General features: G+C 40.8%; 1 protein-coding gene across 2 annotated transcripts in view; it reads right to left on the bottom strand.

Annotated features, from left to right (window-relative positions):
* The window catches only part of NELL1 (neural EGFL like 1), a 454,792-nt gene that overhangs the window by 335,198 nt on the left and 100,191 nt on the right, over positions 1–19,403 (bottom strand). For both annotated transcript variants that reach the window (XM_030560164.1, XM_030560165.1), the window contains exons 11-12: positions 18,210–18,308; positions 1,643–1,771 (exon numbers count right to left, since the gene is read on the bottom strand). In XM_030560164.1, the coding sequence (XP_030416024.1) occupies positions 1,643–1,771; positions 18,210–18,308 (228 nt within the window). The remainder of the gene's footprint in view (positions 1–1,642; positions 1,772–18,209; positions 18,309–19,403) is intronic.

The raw sequence follows: 19,403 nt of genomic DNA, 5'->3' as shown, positions 1-19,403 counted from the left end.
CTACATCTCTCCTGACCTCAAGAAGCAGACCTAACCTTGTTCTGCTGTCTTTTGTTCAGTACACAGTCGTATAAGATAGGGCTTGGATTTGTCTTGCAAATAGTACAGCTAGAGACTCTGAGACCAGCAATGTCACAAATTCAGCTAATTTGTTCAGACAGCTTTTGGGGCTTTTTTCCCCCCATTCCAATATTGCTAAGGTCTCAAATATTATTTTGAGCAAAGAGGTTTAAAATGCTTCCAGATAAAGGAATTAGAGAAACTGCTACAAGGTTAACAAAACACTAAATGCTAATGAATGCATTTTTCAAAATGGGGACTTCTGCTTTTATTTAGAGCAGCCAAAAAAAAAAAAAAGGATACAAAGTGGGTACTGTATCATCCCTGACAAAGTGCCTTATTGTAGTCTTGGTAGTATCCATACAGCAGCTACTCCCACAAACTCTCTAATACAGAAGTTTCTTAATATACTGCATCTTTGCTATTACCTCAAGAACTAAATGATTGGAAATCTTTTGTATTCTCTGAAAGCATATACAGAATTGAGGGCTTGGTTTTGTTCTTTTAAGAGATGCACCAACAATGTTGTAAGACTTGGAAATTTTTGCTTGAATTTGCAGATTACCTTTGTTCATCATGTCTAGAACAGTCCTGATCACTTATATATGGTTCAAAAAAAATCCAAACAATGGGATCATTTAAGCTCAGCTGATGCCAGTATAACATATCTCTGTTTCATATTCTTCAGTCTTGTCTCCCCATTCTTACAATATATTTTTTTATCAGCTTGTCAAAAATGTTATCTCTTTTCCATCACCAGCACTGATGGAAGGATGAAGTTGGAGAAATAGTATTAAAAAAAGCCCAAAATCACAACATTAAGACCCAAAATTCTGGGACATTTTTTAAAAACCCAGACTTCACAAGGCAAAATTGAATGCTGCGTATATTGATTTATCATTCTAAAAAGATTATACAGTAATGAGTAACCCATCACAAAATAAGAGCAAGCTACAGGAAATAGGGATGATTCTCTCCATCACAAAGAAGAGAATGGGAGCAAAGCCATACTGCATTCTTTCCCGAGGCAGACTAGTGCATCATTAGCAAATAGAAGTAGCTCAGCCACATAGAACAGAGCCTCCTGGGAAATACAGAGTCTCTTCTATACAACATTAAGACCATTCTGGAAAATTACCTGACTTGCAGGAGTTGAAGGACAGACTACAGGTTAATGTTTCTGTGCACAGCCATAACATTTCTAACCATCAGTAGCATTAGGGATTTCTTTCTTGGTGCTGTTAGCATCACTCCCAAAACTGCCACCTACATAATTAGCTCTATATCTGAGAAAGATGCACCATCCCCTACACACCACCTACAGCATAAAATTGCCACTGCCTGAAAGCGATAGTCTGAGGAAGATCATAACATGGCAGTGGGGTTGCCTATGGATAGGCAGTGTCCCAGCATACTGTCCACCTATCTTGGTTATCTGAAGTTTCCACGTATAAATCCATAGTATCACAAACACCATCATAAAACTTGGACTTTCATAACTAAATGTATTCTGCAGCCATTTACTTAACCGTAAATTTCTCAGTGGATGCTAAGACATTACTATATTGAATATCTCGTTTACCTTCACAATATGCTGAGTCCCCCTGGATAGATATATAACCAGTCTTGCATTCACAAGTAGCTTTTGTGTTCCAATTTTTGCACTCTGAATTTTCACCACATCTGTGGCCTTCTGCACAAAAGTTATGACCTGAAATACAAAGTACATTAACCCTTGTATTAGGCCATGCTGAATTCAAATAATCAGTATTAATATGCATACCTCACTGTGCCATACTCTGTATAGTTTTGTGATGCTATCCTCCAGGCATTCTAATGTGGATTTCTCCTTCATTTCGCTTGGCAAAGACTGGTCTAAATGAGCTTTTCTGAAACCACTTCATTATGGGGAATGTCATTTCATTTTTAGATGCCTCTGGTAATAGTATTCAGGTTTTAGGTATGGGGGGTGGCCAACTCCCAAGCAAATATGAATGCTACTGTATGTACTTACCAAAGGAAGATGCTGTGAATTACTTTCTATCCACCTTTCCAGGACACAATTCATTGTTGCAATTACAGTTACTATTAAGCCATACTAAATTGCTATTTTTCAACACATTTGTATATGATAATGGAGAATCAAAAGTTTGGTTAGAAGAGCATAAACAGCAAATGAAACTTTGCATTAGAACAGGAACGTTGATTGAAAAGGAAGACTTCCTTAAATATGTTGCTACACATTAACATGCCAGACCAGCTGGTTCCATTCCATCATTTATCCTGAAAATAATATTAATGATACTAATAAAAAAAACCCTTTTACAATAAATGATTTATCTCTAATTTTCCTATGATATAGTGACTCAGCAGTGGAGTTTTTCTGTTGAGATGGATTTACCCCACCACCCAACCTGAGATAATTTCTTCAGTACTTGTTCACAACTTTCGTCTACAAAAACACACCTCACTGAAATTCGACATTCACTCTGGATTCTTGAAAACTAAGGTTCTGTGGACTCTTGAAAATGTACATATCACTTTTGAGATTTATCATGTATTTTTCAGGGACGGAATTACATATTGTGTTATGAATTTCATAACAAGATTTACATGAAATGAACCCAAAGTCTCAAAATCTCTTCTTCACTAACTCTATTGTGATCCAAATTATGTGCTCAATTATAATTCTGCAAATACTCGCATCACTACATTGGAGTTACACCACTGTCACTGAGGGGAGAGTCTGTCTTGGATGGTTTAGATACAACACACCCTGTATCTTGGGGTCCGGCTAGATGACCCTTGCAGTCCCTTCTAACCTTACTATGATTCTATGATTAGAGAACATGATAATGGCAGGGTTTTTTTTCATTTTTGTTTTGTTTCTTTATTTTCTTGGGCCAAATTCCATTTCCTTTTGTTACAGAGCAGTGATAGGTAAATAGGGTTTGGGCCCTGTGTCTTCTGGATACATTTCTTTGGACTCAGAGTTCCCAATAAAAGGGAATTATTATACAGTTACAAGCATGGACTTTGAACTCCACATCTCAGAATCCCAAGAACATCATGGGATTCTGATGTAAAAACACCTTTGAAGATTTTATACAAAAATTCCCAATAAGCCATTATTAAATTTATCATGATTCTAACTTACACTTCAATTTTGCAAGTGCCCTGTTCTTTAGGAGCAAGGTATAGCTTGGGCTTGTCTGAAATGTACAACTCTAGTGTTGCCAATTTTGGTTAGAAAAGGAATGGAGCAAAGATTCCCTGTGTAAAAGTTCTAGTTCAGTGATTCTAAAGCTTCATAATCTCCCCTACAGACAGCTAAGAAATAGAGTAAAACCTAAAGTTCTAAGACTTGTATACTGGATTTTTCATAACCGTTGCTCTTACATTGCCTAGACACTCTTTGGGGAACTTCAGAAAGACTTAACATCTATGAAATGACATTTTTTATCTAATCCAAGCAAGTATTCATGGATTTACCCCAAGGCTGGCTATGTATGTTCAAAAATAAAATCAGTTCCAAATACCAATTAATAAACTAAAACCCTTACACACACTTTTTTCACTTTTGTGCTCTTTTCTTTGTAGCTTGAAAGGTTTATATCCGCCACCAGAGTGTGAGGTCACTTGGCAAAAGTAACACTTAGGCACTTTCCAAGTGTCAATGTCTATCTACATTCCTGATGTTCTGACTAATCTTATTAATAGTAATCAGGGATAACAGTTGGCTTGTTCTTTCACTCTGATCCTGCTTACAACAAAATAGATCTTTGTCTTTTTTATTTTTATTGCCTTCTTTAATAAAATTGCAAATATTCTCTTTCTAGTCTACATTCATTTCAGAGTCTGGTAAAAAACATTCAGGTATTCCAAATAAAACTTCATCAATCCTGGCTAACTTCTTTACTGGTGTAAAAGATCAGTGTGCTTTTGACTTCACCCATTTAGGCCCTCAGAGGATTTGACCCCTCACTTTTGCCTTAGTAATTATAATCCCTACTGAACACCAAGTTCATCTATCCAAACACCACCAAATTTCTACTCTTTCACTAGGATTAATTAATTAAAATTCTGTTTGCCCTTTAGCCAACATACTAGAGACAAGGAATTCTGTAACATTTGCTGTGTCACATAAAATCAATAAGGATACCACCATTTTTTGCTGCCTGGAATGCTAAACCCTCTTCATATGCATACCTAGTATAGGAAAATGCTTTACTTTAACTGGGCAGATAACACTCCACTAGGATTTACTGTTATGTATACCACTTCTCTCTCATCCAAATCATGTACACTTAGTAAATTTCACCTTGCTTAGCATGTTTCTCTAGTAACAGTGGTCCTTACATTTATATGGATTTCTGCCTGGACGTGATTTCTATTTTCTCTTTACCCTGGTGATCACACTTTTCTTCATTAGTGACATACTTACAAAAGTGATACTTCCATTTTCTGGTCAGTCAGGAGTCAGTAGATTGACTTGCTCATCATCTCTTCAACTGTCCATCTCTAAATCAGAATTTTGTCTAAAGTGCTTGATTAGTTCTCAGTATCACAGTATACTTCTAAGGACTGTCATTTGCTTGTTTGCCACCTCTGAAATTCAGAAGGAATTTGATATAGATGTGCCCTCTCCTAGTTATCTATCTTGGACCATTATAATTGCTACCTTGTAAAGTTCTCCAGGCAAGTCCTCGATTCCTTTGTTCCCCTTCTAATTATCAATAATATCTGAGATTCAATTCCTCTCCAATCAGCCTCTTTCTTATATCATTTTTTCCCAAGCTTATAGGCTGTGATAAAAGGGCAGAACAAAAAAAGATTAATGTTCCAGTTCTCTAACTTAACTATTTTTAATTAGAGACTCTAGAGAACTCTTACTTGTTGTGTCACTGTGAGTTCCTAATTATAGGAGTACACCCTAGTCCATCTGTAGACTGGCTTCATCTTTGTTATTACAAGTGACTTGTGAAGCACAAGCATCAGACCTGGATTATAAAGTATATCGCCTGCTGCTAGGCTCAACTTCACATTTCCCATAGCACTTGACTAAACTTGTTAAGAACCTTAACAAATGGGAAGTGGGAAAATCTCTTTGTGAAGGCATATATATTGTTCCACACCATCTGTCACTAGGCTTTTACAGAACAAATTAAAATTGATACTAGAAAGCCAAAGAACGTACATTAAGTTACAAAATATTAGGTGCTGCACTGTGGCTTTGAGAGTGAGATAAGGAGCATCCCCTTAGCAGGGACTTTGCAGGCATTATTCCTCTGCACATGTAAAGTAGGTTTAACATGTCAGAAGAACATACCTAGGAAACACAGTTATGTCTCTTCTAGATGCACATCTACATTCTACATCGTTGCAGCTCTGGATCTGGGTGTAGGGGAAAGAAACCATTTCTACATTCCTCCTAGACTCTCTGGAGCATGGAGTACTGCAGCCAGCACTGGCCTGACTGCTTCTCAAACCCTCCTGCTAGCAGCCAAATTATGGGTACCTGCTGTGTGGATGTACTGGGGGGAATAGGGATTCTTATTCTCTTCTCACCCCTAGAGGCTCTGATTCAGAAAAGCACTTAAGCATGGGCTTAAATCCATCCATAGTCAGCAAAGCACTTGAGCACATGCTTAAAGTTAGGCACATTGCATTGATTAGTTGATTAAGTATGTGCTTAAATCCTTTACTATACAGGGATAGCGGAGGCTTCAATGTTGGTACATTTCTATTCATGATGGCAATTACTGAGCACTAAACAAGTAAATAATGAATTCAAAAGAATACAAACAGCAAATTTTGATTATATCTCTGCAGCAATAATTTTTCCAGTTCCTTTAAAATATCGAACACAGTAGAAACCATCATCTGAATTTCCATGTGATCTTGGAATTCCCAGCTTCCAATAGGGCTAGTGAACAACAGAGTTCATACATCCATAATGGGTAAAAACTGAACTGCTGAGGTTTCAGAATATTCAGGAATGTCTGATCCAATACTGTTGGCCATTCTCTCGATAAAAGAAAAGGCTTAAAAAGAAAATAATTGTATCCCAGCAAAAAGGCACATGGAGAGGATTTAACAGAATCATATAAAATCTTAAACAGAACAGATAATCTCAACTAATTTCAGTCTAACACAGATGACAAGGCAAGTGAGCATGAATTAAAATTACAGATAAATACATTCACAGCAGATGTCAGGAGCCAATTTCCCCACACACACAGAGAACAGCCCACCAAAGTCATTCAAGACATTTACAATATAATTAAATACTATCATGAGAGGGATTAAATACTGAAGAGAGTGTCTAGATTTTTCATGAGCCTGATGACCTCTTTTTCCAAATATTTCTGATCATATTACAACCTTCTTTCTAATGTTGACTGTTTGCTTGATCTACAGTTGATTTTTTCCTCCGCTGACAGCATATTTGTGTCTTTTTATTACTATTTCTACTAAATGGGGCCTGTCCCTTGATGTTATTGACTGCCTAGTGACCAATAAGTTAAACTAACTATAAAATTAATCAAATTTCATGCTTCAGGTGTGTGATGCCAGGAAGAAACTGCACAATTATTTAGGACTAACAATTTCAAAGTAGGTTATCTAAAGTTAGACATTATCACCCAGATCCATAAAGGTATTTAGGCTTCTAACTTCCATGGATATCAAAGGAAGTTGGAAGCCTATATATCTTTGTAGATATGGGCCAACAGGCCAAATTTTAAAAGATACGTAGGTCCCTGAAGATGCAGATAGGCACCCACTGAGTTTTTGAAAAGTATCTACATGCTTAAGTCCATTGTACTGGGCTGGAAGCAACATATCCACAACCCAGTTTGACTTTCATGGTCATCTCTGATAAATCTCTCCTCTTTCTAGGACCTTTCTAGTTGTTTTGCTGGTGTTCTCACTACACTTTCCAAAATTCCTGGCTATCTATCTTACATGTCCCCAAATCCCACCACCTGCTTCCCCATAGGTTGTACTGGAGCAATCATACTCTCATTGACTGTTCCATACTTCAGAGGCTTTCAATTTTTATTTAAAGTCTGGGTGATGTTTCATTTGCAGGGGTTGATCAACGTTCTACATGTCAATAGTAGTTTCACCCTCAAAACTGTTACAAATGCAAATCTGTGTCAACTGTTATACAAGCTTATGCAATATCAGAGGGCAAACTCAGATGAAGAATCATAGAATTGTGAACTAGCAACCTTAGCCTTTCATGATGTGAAGTAGTATTACTAGGCCACAAGCAGCTAGATTCTTCTGATTCCTTTCATATCTTTGGAGACTGCAGATCCTGAGCTCAGAGGTGTGACACCAAACAACATCCTTACTAATTCTTTTAATGTATGTGGAAACTATTTCAACAAATCTGTGTTGTTGACATAACCTTATTCCCAGATTCTGGACCTTAGCGTCCAAAATTTGGGGGTTAGCATGAAAACCTCCAAGCTTAGTTACCAGCTTGGACCTGGTACTGCTGCCACCACCCAAAAAATTAGAGTGTTTTGGGGCACTCTGGTCCCACTGAAAAACCTTCCCTGGGGACCCCAAGACCCAAATCCCTTGAGTCTCACAACAAAGGGAAATAATCCTGTTTCCCTTCCCCCCTCCAGATGCTCCTGGAGAGATACCCAGACACAAGCTCTGTGAAACTACGCAGAGTGATTCCCCCTCTCCGTTCCCAATCCTGGAACAAAAGCACTTTCCTCTTCACCCCGAGGAAATGCCAAATCAGGCTAGCAATCCAACACCCAGCTCTCCCCTTGATTTCTTCCTCCCACCAATTCCCTGGTGAGTACAGACTTAATTTCCCTGAAGTAAAGAAAAACTCCAACAGGTCTTAAAAGAAAACTTTATATAAAAAAGAAAGAAAAAATACAAATGTTTCTCTGTATTAAGATGATACAACACAGGGTCAATTGCTTAAAAGAATATTGAATAAACAGCCTTATTCAAAAAGAATACAAATCAAAGCACTTCAGCACTTATATTCATGCAAATACCAAGAAAAGAAACCATAGAACTTACTATCTGATCTCTTTGTCCTTACACTTAGAAACAGAAGACTAGAAAATAGAACTACTTCTCCACAGCTCAGAGGAAACAGGCAGACAGACAAAAGACCCAGACACCCACTTCCCTCCTCCCAAAGTTGAAAAAATCCGGTTTCCTGATTGGTTCTCTGGTCAGGTGTTTCAGGTGAAAGAGACATTAACCCTTAGCTATCTGTTTATGACACGCCCCCCAAATTGCAGACAGTGGGGAAGCTCACTGGCGGCAATTTCCTTCTAGAACTTGAAAATAAACAGATTAATACAACACATGCACCTTTACATATACTACTAAGTATATAACTAACAGACTTTTACATTTTAAGAACACTTTTTAACTACTGGATTTTGGGAAACTCTCACGGGAGAGTGCATCAGCAACTTTGTTAGAAGCTCCTGTGATGTGTTGAATTTCAAAATCAAAATCTTGGAGAGCTAAACTCCAACGAAGAAGTTTCTTGTTGTTCCCCTTGGCAGTATGAAGCCACTTTAGTGCAGCATGGTCAGTTTGTAGTTGGAACCGCCGTCCCCAAACATATGGGCGTAGCTTTTCCAGGGCGTACACAATGGCATAGCATTCCTTTTCACTGACTGACCAGTGACTTTCCCTCTCAGACAGTTTCTTGCTGAGAAACACGACAGGATGGAAGTTGTGATCTGTTGCTTCCTGCATGAGCACGGCTCCTATACCACGCTCAGATGCATCTGTGGTTACTAGGAATGGTTTGTCAAAATCCGGGGCCCTGAGTACAGGGTCAGACATGAGCGTTGCCTTAAGCTGGGTAAAGGCTTTTTGACACTCATCAGTCCACTTAACGGCATTTGGCTGGGTCTTTTTGGTCAGGTCGGTCAATGGGGCAGCGATTTGGCTGTAGTGTGGTACAAATCGCCTGTAGTATCCGGCCAAGCCTAAGAAGGATTGGACCTGTTTCTTTGACCTTGGGACAGGCCACTTTTGGATAGCATCCACCTTGGCCTGTAGGGGGTTTATGGTTCCTCGACCCACCTGGTGCCCCAGGTAAGTCACTCTGTTTTGGCCTATTTGACACTTTTTGGCCTTAACAGTTAGTCCTGCCTGCCTGATGCGCTCAAAGACCTTTCCAGGTGGAGTAGGTGTTCGGGCCAGGAGTCTGAAAAAATGGCCACATCATCGAGGTAGGCAACTGCAAATTCTCCCAGTCCAGCTAGTAGACCGTCTACCAGCCTCTGGAAGGTGGCGGGTGCATTTCGAAGGCCGAAAGGAAGGACATTGAATTCATACACCCCCGTATGGGTGATGAATGCTGACCTCTCCTTGGCAGGTTCATCTAGCGGTACTTGCCAGTACCCCTTGGTTAAGTCTATGGTAGAGATGAACTGGGCACGTCCCAACTTTTCCAATAGCTCATCAGTACGTGGCATTGGATAGTTGTCCGGACGAGTTACAGCATTTAGCTTACGGTAGTCCACGCAAAAGCGTATTTCCCCATCTGGTTTGGGTACCAGAACCACTGGAGATGCCCATGCACTGGTAGATGGGCGGATTATACCCATCTGTAGCATGTTCTGGATCTCCCGTTCTATAGCAGCTTGGGCATGAGGAGACACCCGGTAGGGTGGGGTTCTGATTGGGTGAGCATTACCTGTATCAATGGAGTGGTATGCCCGTTCAGTCCGTCCTGGGGTGGCTGAGAACAATGGGGCGAAGCTAGTGCACAGCTCCTTGATTTGTTGCCGCTGCAGACGTTCCAGGGTGGTTGAGAGGTTCACCTCTTCCACGCCACCGTCTTTTTTCCCGTCGTAGTAGACACCGTCAGGCCACTCAGCATCATCTCCCTGGACTGTAAACTGACAAACCTGTAAGTCTCTGGAATAGAAAGGCTTGAGAGAATTAACATGGTACACTTTAGGCTTTAGTGAGGAATTGGGAAATGCTATGAGGTAGTTTACAGCTCCCAGGCGCTCTTGGACCGTGAATGGCCCTTCCCATGATGCTTCCATCTTATGGGCCTGTTGCGCCTTCAAGACCATAACCTGGTCTCCTACCTTGAAGGAACGTTCTCTGGCATGTCTGTCATACCAGGCCTTTTGCTCTTCTTGAGCATCCTTTAGGTTCTCTCTAGCAAGGGCTAAAGAGTGTCGGAGGGTGCTTTGTAGGTTGCTTACAAAGTCCAGAATGTTAGTTCCTGGAGAAGGCGTAAACCCCTCCCATTGCTGCTTCACCAACTGTAATGGCCCCTTAACCTCGTGACCATACACAAGTTCAAATGGTGAAAACCCTAAACTGGGATGTGGTACAGCCCTGTAGGCAAACAGCAACTGCTGCAACACTAGGTCCCAATTATTGGAGAATTCGTTGATGAATTTTCTTATCATGGCCCCCAAAGTTCCATTGAACCTTTCCACAGGCCATTGGTTTGATGGTGGTACGGGGTGGCAACCAAGTGATTCACCCCATGAGTTTCCCACAGTTTTTCCATGGTCCCTGCCAGGAAATTAGACCCTGAATCTGTAAGGATGTCAGAGGGCCAACCTACCCTGGCAAAGATGTCTGTTAGGGCCAGGCACACAGTGTTAGCCCTGGTGTTGCCTTAGAGCTACTGCTTCTGGCCATCGGGTAGCAAAGTCCACTAAAGTCAGTACGTACTGCTTTCCTCTGGGCGTCTTTTTTGGGAAAGGGCCCAGAATATCCACAGCTACTCGCTGAAATGGGACCTCAATTATGGGGAGTGGCTGGAGAGGGGCCTTGACCTGGTCTTGAGGCTTTACCCACTCTTTGGCATACCTCACAAGACCGGACATACTTGGCAACGTCCTTGCCCATCCCCTCCCAGTGGAAGGACTTCCCCAACCGATCCTTGGTTCTGTTCACCCCAGCATGGCCACTGGGATGATCATGGGCTAAGCTTAAGAGCTTCTCCCGGTACTTAGTTGGAACCACCAACTGTTTTTGCGGCTGCCATTCTTCCCGGTGTCCACCAGAAAGAATTTCCTTGTATAAAAGTCCTTGGTCTATAACAAACCGGGATCGATTAGAAGAGCTGAGAGGCGGTGGGGTGCTCCGTGCCGCCGCCCACGCTTTCTGAAGGCTGTCATCTGCTTCCTGCTCAGCCTGGAACTGTTCCCTTGAGGCTGGGGTCACCAGTTCTTCCTCAGACTGTGGACTTGGGCTTGGTCCCTCTGGAAGCGATGTAGGTGATGGGGTTGTTTCCGTTGCTGGTGAACCGCTCTCCGCTGGTGCACCTGAGGGTATTTCAGGCTCTGGCTGAACCTTTTGGGTATGGCTGTCTTTTGCTTCTGCCAGTTCTGGCTTGCTGGCGCCCTCTGGCGTTGAGTTTGAAGATGTGGTTGCACTTGCTGGTGCTGGTTGCTGTTCAGTTCCGGGCCTGGGACTGGAGATGCTGTGGCTGTTTCAGTGGTAGGCATGGAATCCGGGTCCACTGCCTCTGTCTGGGTCTCTGGTAACACAGACGGGGCTTCTGTGGACGGTTCAGGAACAGGAATGGGTCTGGAAGCTTGCCTGGTTTGGCTACGGGTAACCATTCCCACTCTCTTGGCCCGCCTCACCTGGTTGGCCAAGTCTTCCCCCAGTAGCATGGGGATAGGATAATTGTCATAGACTGCAAAAGTCCACATTCCTGACCAGCCTTTGTACTGGACAGGCAGTTGAGCTGTAGGCAAGTCTACAGCTTGTGACATGAAGGGGTAAATTGTAACTTTGGCCTTTGGGTTGATGAATTTGGGGTCAACGAAGGATTGGTGGATAGCTGACACTTGTGCCCCCGTGTCTCTCCACGCAGTAACCTTCTTTCCGCCCACTCTCAAATTTTCCCTTCGCTCCAAGGGTATTTGAGAGGCATCTGGGCCTGGGGATCTTTGGGGTGATGGTGGTGTAATGAATTGCACTCGCATGGTGTTCTTGGGACAGTTGGCCTTGATATGTCCCAGTTCATTACACTTAAAGCATCTTCCATCTGATGGGTCACTGGGCCGAGGTGAGTTACTGGAGACTGGTGAGGTTGAAGAGTAGGGTATCTGTGGCTTTACTTGGGTGGTATGTAGGGTCTTTGGCTGTCCTCGGTTGTAGGGTTTATGGTCTGTGTGCCCCCTGGGGTAATCGTTTCCCTTGACAGTAGCTTTTTTGCTTTCTGCCAGTTCCATCCATTTGGCTCCAATCTCCCCCGCCTCAGCGATAGTTTTGGGATTTCTATCTTGTATGTACCGTGTGATGTCTTCAGGAACACCATCCAAGAACTGCTCCATTTGTATGAGGAGGTTCACTTCTTCCAAGGTTTGAATGTTGTTTCCTGTTAACCAGGCCTCATAGTTTTTTGCAATGTAGGTAGGCGTGTTTGGGAAATGACACCTCTGGTTTCACTTTTGGGTTCTGAAGAGCCGACGGGCATGATCTGGGGTTATCCCCATCCGGTATCTGGCCTTGGTTTGAAAAAGTTTATAGTCATTCATTTGCGGCTTGGGCATTCAGCTGCCACCTCTGCTAAAGGTCCACTGAGGTGTGGCCTTAATTCTACCTGTACTGGTCTTCGGGGATGCTGTACCCAAGACAGGCTCTTTCAAAATTTTCCAAGAAGGCCTCGGTGTCATCACCTGCCTTGTAGGTGGGAAATTTCCTGTGCTGTGGAGTAATAATTGGCGCCGGGTTGTTAGGGTTGGCTGGCACATGCAGCCCAGCTTTTGCCACTCCAGTTCATGTTTTTTCTGTTTTTACTTCTCTTTATTTCTCTTTTGTTTTTTTTCATTTCTTTTTGTTGTTTTTCCATTCTCGGCGGTGGGCCACCTCTTCTTCTTCTAGTTTTCTTTTGTGTGCTGCCTCTTGGGCTGCCTGTTCTCTTTGGAAGGCTGCCAGTTTGAGGCTTTCTTCCTTTTCTTTTATCTCCATCTCTTTTTGTTTATTTCTAGTTCCTGTTTGTGTTTTTCCATCTCTCGCCTGTGTTCAGCTTCTTTGAATTGGTTCTTCGGCCTCCATTTTTGTCCTGGTAGACATGGTTCCTGTTTTCTTGTGTTGGGGTGCCCTCCGGTGTTTCTCTGTTGAACTGCAGGCTCTGTTGCCTCCTGAAGTCTGCCTAGCAACAGTGCTTTTTTCCCTTCTCTCTCTAGCTAATGTTCAATGAAGGGAAACCAGAAAAACCACTTTATTTGCATGCATATAAGTGCTGGTACTTGCCTGCTAATGGGAGGGGCTATTGCATGACAAAGACCCTCAACAGTCTTTCTCGCTTAACATGCAACCACAAACTGCTAGAGAGAGCAGAAAAAAAAAATTTTTCTCTGGTTCCCTTTTAAAACCAAACTGTTTCTCTCTGCTAAAAAGCCCTTAGCAGAGAAAAGAAAAATATAATATTCCTACTGGCTTCTGGATTCTGTCTATATCCCGCCGCTGCCACTCATGTTACATAACCTTATTCCCAGATTCTGGACCTTAGCGTCCAAAATTTGGGGGTTAGCATGAAAACCTCCAAGCTTAGTTACCAGCTTGGACCTGGTACTGCTGCCACCACCCAAAAAATTAGAGTGTTTTGGGGCACTCTGGTCCCACTGAAAAACCTTCCCTGGGGACCCCAAGACCCAAATCCCTTGAGTCTCACAACAAAGGGAAATAATCCTGTTTCCCTCTGCCCTCCAGATGCTCCTGGAGAGATACCCAGACACAAGCTCTGTGAAACTACGCAGAGTGATTCCCCCTCTCCGTTCCCAATCCTGGAACAAAAGCACTTTCCTCTTCACCCAGAGGAAATGCCAAATCAGGCTAGCAATCCAACACCACAGCTCTCCCCTTGATTTCTTCCTCCCACCAATTCCCTGGTGAGTACAGACTTAATTTCCCTGAAGTAAAGAAAAACTCCAACAGGTCTTAAAAGAAAACTTATATAAAAAAGAAAGAAAAAATACAATGTTTTCTCTGTATTAAGATGATACAACACAGGGTCAATTGCTTAAAAGAATATTGAATAAACAGCCTTATTCAAAAAGAACACAAATCAAAGCACTTCAGCACTTATATTCATGCAAATACCAAAGAAAAGAAACCATAGAACTTACTATCTGATCTCTTTGTCCTTACACTTAGAAACAGAAGACTAGAAAATAGAACTACTTCTCCAAAGCTCAGAGGAAACAGGCAGACAGACAAAAGACCCAGACACCCACTTCCCTCCTCCCAAAGTTGAAAAAATCCGGTTTCCTGATTGGTTCTCTGGTCAGGTGTTTCAGGTGAAAGAGACATTAACCCTTAGCTATCTGTTTATGACAGTTGTGCAGTAGATATGTAGCAACACAAGAATGTTTCAAGGTTTAATTAGCTAATGTGTGAAGAGTGCTTTGAGGATATAAAGCACTTCTTAAATCTTAAGCATTCTTGTACCTATGTGTAGGAAGTAACTAATTCATATGTCTCAACCTCCATCAGAGTCTTAATAAAATTAAATCTTGAAACAGCTCACATTCCGCCAGCAATGCACAAGAAATGTTTGATTTCTGTTCTGAGAATGCAAAATGCACTCAGTTTTTCTTCTAGTAAGAAAAATCTTGAGCCTCACAGCTAGACAGGGAGAGATAAGAAATATGCTAATTGAAGTGCCTCCTTGAGCTGCAGTTGAAAAATCAGAAACATTTTTTTTAAACCAATAAATGTAAGGGTGACAGAAGCCATACTTTTGCCTTACACCACTGTTTTCTTCAATAAAATGCACATTTCAGCTCATCAGGAGTATTCTACAATTGCTGCCAACCAGTGTCAGTAGCCAATCTAAATTCATCAGCCAAACCATATTACTAGATACTGAATAGAAATTACTTTACATAGAAATTGAGCGTTTCTCACCACTTCATTATTCTCCCTCCCCCAGTCTCTTAAGGAGGAGAGGACGATTGAATAATCTGAGTATGCTGGGGTTGGCGACACACAAGAAACTGTAAGAAGTAGCAACATAAAGAACCCTTGTGAACTTTATTTGAACCGTTCATTGGACAAGGGAAGCAGATGTGGGATCCAATCTATCATTCAAAATGACTCACTATCTCTAGCAAAGAGACCAACATTTAAAAAAGGCTCAATACATTTTTGCCAAACTATTTTACTGTTATTATTGTATTTGCCTTTTGGCAATAAAAATAAGCCTAGGGTGACACTAAAAATGATAAAGATTTGTGAAAATAAGTTACAAATTTGTTCCTTTTGTGCTGAAAATTCTTCTTTGATTTTAAAACAAGCCCAAGTTGTGTCTAATGGTACAGCTGTGAATTTTCCCAGTCAATGTTATAAAATAACTATACACTACAACTGTACTATTACATCGATGTCCACTCTGCTGAAGCACTGACAGGTGAGGAACCCACATAGCTGGATATATTACTAGTAATTGGTCAGGGACAGATCCTGCACATGGCTCTGGTCATGCACACCCCTGCATCCAGGCAGATCCATTTGCGTGGTCTAGCCTCCCATGTTTTATGCTAGAGTGTCACTGTACAGGAAAACTCTTTATTCTATTAGATCTACTACATCTTCTATACTGTACCCCATACACAGTCATTTCAATAAAACACAGAAATGGTATCATATGAATAAGTTAGATGCCACTATATTATAAAGTATGGGGAGGAAGAGAGAGAAAAAGGAAGGAGATGAAGAGAGAGAAAGAGAATTATCTACAGTAATGACTTGTCTAACCATTTCAACAATAATGAGTGAGCAGGAAGTCTACTAGCTGGGTCTATTACAGTATTTCATGAGTACTTTGTTGACTCTCAGTGTGAATCTATGTAAACAACAGATTTTTCTTCTCCCATGGGATATCATATATTATTCTAGGCACTTAATTAGTACAGATATGGCGACTATGAAAAACCCTGTGCTAGACATGTATGGGGTAAGAATTTGTTATCACAATGCTATCATCTTTTCTTCCCTCTTTTTTCCCTTTCCCCACATTTATTCATTCACAAGACTGTAAATAATTTTGCTATAGTTCAGCAACCAGCAATGTACAGGCTGCCAAATGAACTATATTTCCTGACAAAATTCTGGCAGCAGGGTATAACCTGACCATAAGAAGTTCTGGACAAATAAATGTTGGGGAGGGCAGGGGAAAAGGAGAAAAAGAAGGAAAGCATATGATAGCATTGGATAGGTGTGGTGTAAGAACTTACCTATCTACCACTGGGTTTTTCATAGTGCCCACTACTGTACTAAATAAGCACTTACAATAAAATGACTGGACCCTAATGAAAACATAAATTGACAGAGATTTGCAAAAATGAAGACTTGCTCTATAGTTCAACAAGTGTAAACTGATTGATTTACCATTGAACTATGGATGACATTTTATTGGTTACCAATAAACATCCACTGGAAAATCCAAGTGATCGTTTCTTTTTGAAGTTTTCTGAATTAAATATATTCTGAAAGGCAAATGTAAATTGCTGTATGTTTCTTTGCATATTTGCTATAACTCTCCATTTAGGACTTCAGTTAATGCAATGATTCCAAATGACTATATTAAGTATCCCATTTGGTCAAATTTGCCCCAAAATCTCTCTCTCCCACAATAAAAGCAGACTACAGGCTCAAAGAATTGGTGATCCTGCAGATTGCTGAGCGCTTTGCCCCAATCCAAGTTCTTAAATGTTTTGCTGAACTAGGGCCGGCGAAAACCCTGCAGATCAATCCCATAGAGAGAATCGTGCACTTCCCACCAGTTCACACTTGTGGGAACTGAAGCCCGAAATGTTATCATAAACTCCGCTATTTCTTCAGGTTTCTCTAACTGATTCAAGAGGTAACCCAACAGAAGATGTGTTCTGTTTAAAGAAAAAAACCAGTGTAATATGTTAGATATTCTGTTCAGTGTATCCAGTTATAAGGAAGATAAAATGAATTTTAAAGAAAAGAACAAAAAAAAAACAAACAAAAAAAAAAAAAAAAAAAAAACAAATACGAAACAAAAATAAACAAAACAATCAGAGAGGAAGCTGCCATCTTAACATTGTGATAATACGAATAGGACTGAATGTCAGCATCACCATTTGATAGCACTAGAAATCAGAGTTCATAGCAGTTGCAGGGACTTTCCTTCTTTTATGTCTGAAACCCACCTGCAGGCATTCACGTTCATGGCATTGTTAATATAATTAAAAAACATGCCTAGGGTGACTACCTAAAAAAGTAGCCACAATAATATAGAACCTACCTCCATAGTTACAGAACTTATCTTTCTTCTTTGAAGTTTGCAGATTTCCAAAGCTTCTAAGTAACGAAGCTGCACTGGATCAAACTGGACCACTGCTATAATGCATCACTAAGACAGCGACCCCTCAGAGATAGGCAGCAGCAACATTTACTGCTTACTTTAACAGCTACAGGTGTTTCTAAAAACTGCTTAAAAATTGATGATGTCTATATGGTTAGAAACCAATCCTGTAAGCTACTTCAAATGTGCAGGCCCCTGCTACCACATGGAGTTGCTTGCAAGGTCAGGGCCTTCATCAGTAAATATTTAAATACACACATACACTAATTAAATATTTATTGACTAAGGCCCTTATCTTGCAAGCTATAAATCTAGATATAGAGATAGAAACAGAGTTTTCCCTTAATGAGTAATATGGAAGTTCCCCTTAAGGAAGTAATATGACAAAACAAAACCCCAGATCCAAGCACCTTCAAAGTTTGGATCTGGACTGAGATCTGAACTTCACACTAGCTCTTACCTCTATAATAGGCCAACCAAAAATCCCATATGCAAACATCTTAGAACTCCGGACATTCAGATCTGAATTTAGCATCTCAGAACATATCGATTTTAAACATAACTAATAATTAACTGGGTCTTGTAGGCAACAGGAGACGTGTCCATTGTCCTCTTTCTCGTAAGCCCAGAAAAGTTACTGCCTTGTCCCTGTAAATTTATCCTCCCAAAGGAACAGCACAGGTTGGTTTATAGAGAACATTGTTTACAAGTACAGGTTTATGTAAGTAGCCAGTGCCATCAATTAAAGAGGCGTGGTTCATTACAACATATCCCAAAAATGACCCAATGACTACATTCCATCCAAGCATGTACTGCTTACCTCTGCAAACACTGCAGCACTGGTTCTCTGGAAGAATGTGATCTTTTTCTGAGCAGTTCAATGGAGGACAGGTCTCTGTTACTTTTACAAAACTCCATTCTGAAAATAAATAAAATGTTTTTAAAAATGACACTGATGAAAATGTATCTGACGGCAAGGGTCACACAGTTTTCTATCCACAGTTCTAGCAATCTTTAGTAACAACAGTAGTAAAGTGACAGGCAGCAAGCTAAAGTCATTTTTACACTATAAACTCAAATCAAAAATTAATCTACTTGGACATTTCTATTCCCACAGTTTAAGGAAAAGACACTACATTTAAACTCAAGCTTGTACAGCTGCTTTTTTTTCTTAACCTGCATAAGCACTTGCAGGAATTAAAATATTTATTTCGCTCCAGATTTTTATTTAAGAATTTTTTTCTACTTCACATGAGATTTTTTTTGTTATCTTTTAGGTATTTTAATTCTGTATACTGTGGGTGATAGGTAAATTACCAATGAGACAAAGTAGAGAGATTAGATGGCCAAGATTTTCAAATGTGACCAGTGATTTCAGTGCCTCAGTTTTGGGCACCTTAAAGGGCCTGATTTTCAGCAGTGGAGCTTGGGTGGCACTACTGCTGTCTCATTCCTCTCTGCTGCTCCCAGCAGGTCAGGAACTGGCAAAGTGAGAAAGATAGAGAAGTCACCTGGCTGCCTGCTGGCCCAGCTGCAGCTCAAGTCATCCAGCTTCTTGATGCCTTGCTGCATGTTTGACATACAGCCTTGGCTGCTGGACCTCATTGAGAGAGCAGCTCTGCCACCACCATTGCGAACTGTTAGTTTTATTATAAGTCTCACCATATTTGGTGTTTTTCTTAATGTTTCAGATGCTGGAATCAAAAGAGTACATGAGGAACTCAGCTTTCATTTTTTTTAAAAAATATGTTTCGAGCCCTCCACCAAAAATTACTTTCAATAAATCTCATGATTTTTAGGGCCCGACTCATGATTTTTGAAGGCTGGCAATACTAGGCCTACGAAGTGCAAGGTACGCAAGATGTAGGACAGCAGGCAGGACTTGTAAAAGAATGAGCAAATTTACTCCAGCAGAGGCAAGGAATGGAAAATTTTGGACATCTCATCCCTAACCTCCTTTGGTTGAGAACTGCCAAGTCATTTCTCTCTGCTACCCAGTTATACCTTATTAGCC

The sequence above is a fragment of the Gopherus evgoodei genome, chromosome 4 (genome assembly GCF_007399415.2).
Source record: "Gopherus evgoodei ecotype Sinaloan lineage chromosome 4, rGopEvg1_v1.p, whole genome shotgun sequence".
Lineage (NCBI taxonomy): Eukaryota > Metazoa > Chordata > Testudines > Testudinidae > Gopherus > Gopherus evgoodei.
Note: the sequence above shows the minus strand (reverse complement) of the source record. Positions and strands in the feature narration are given on the sequence as shown.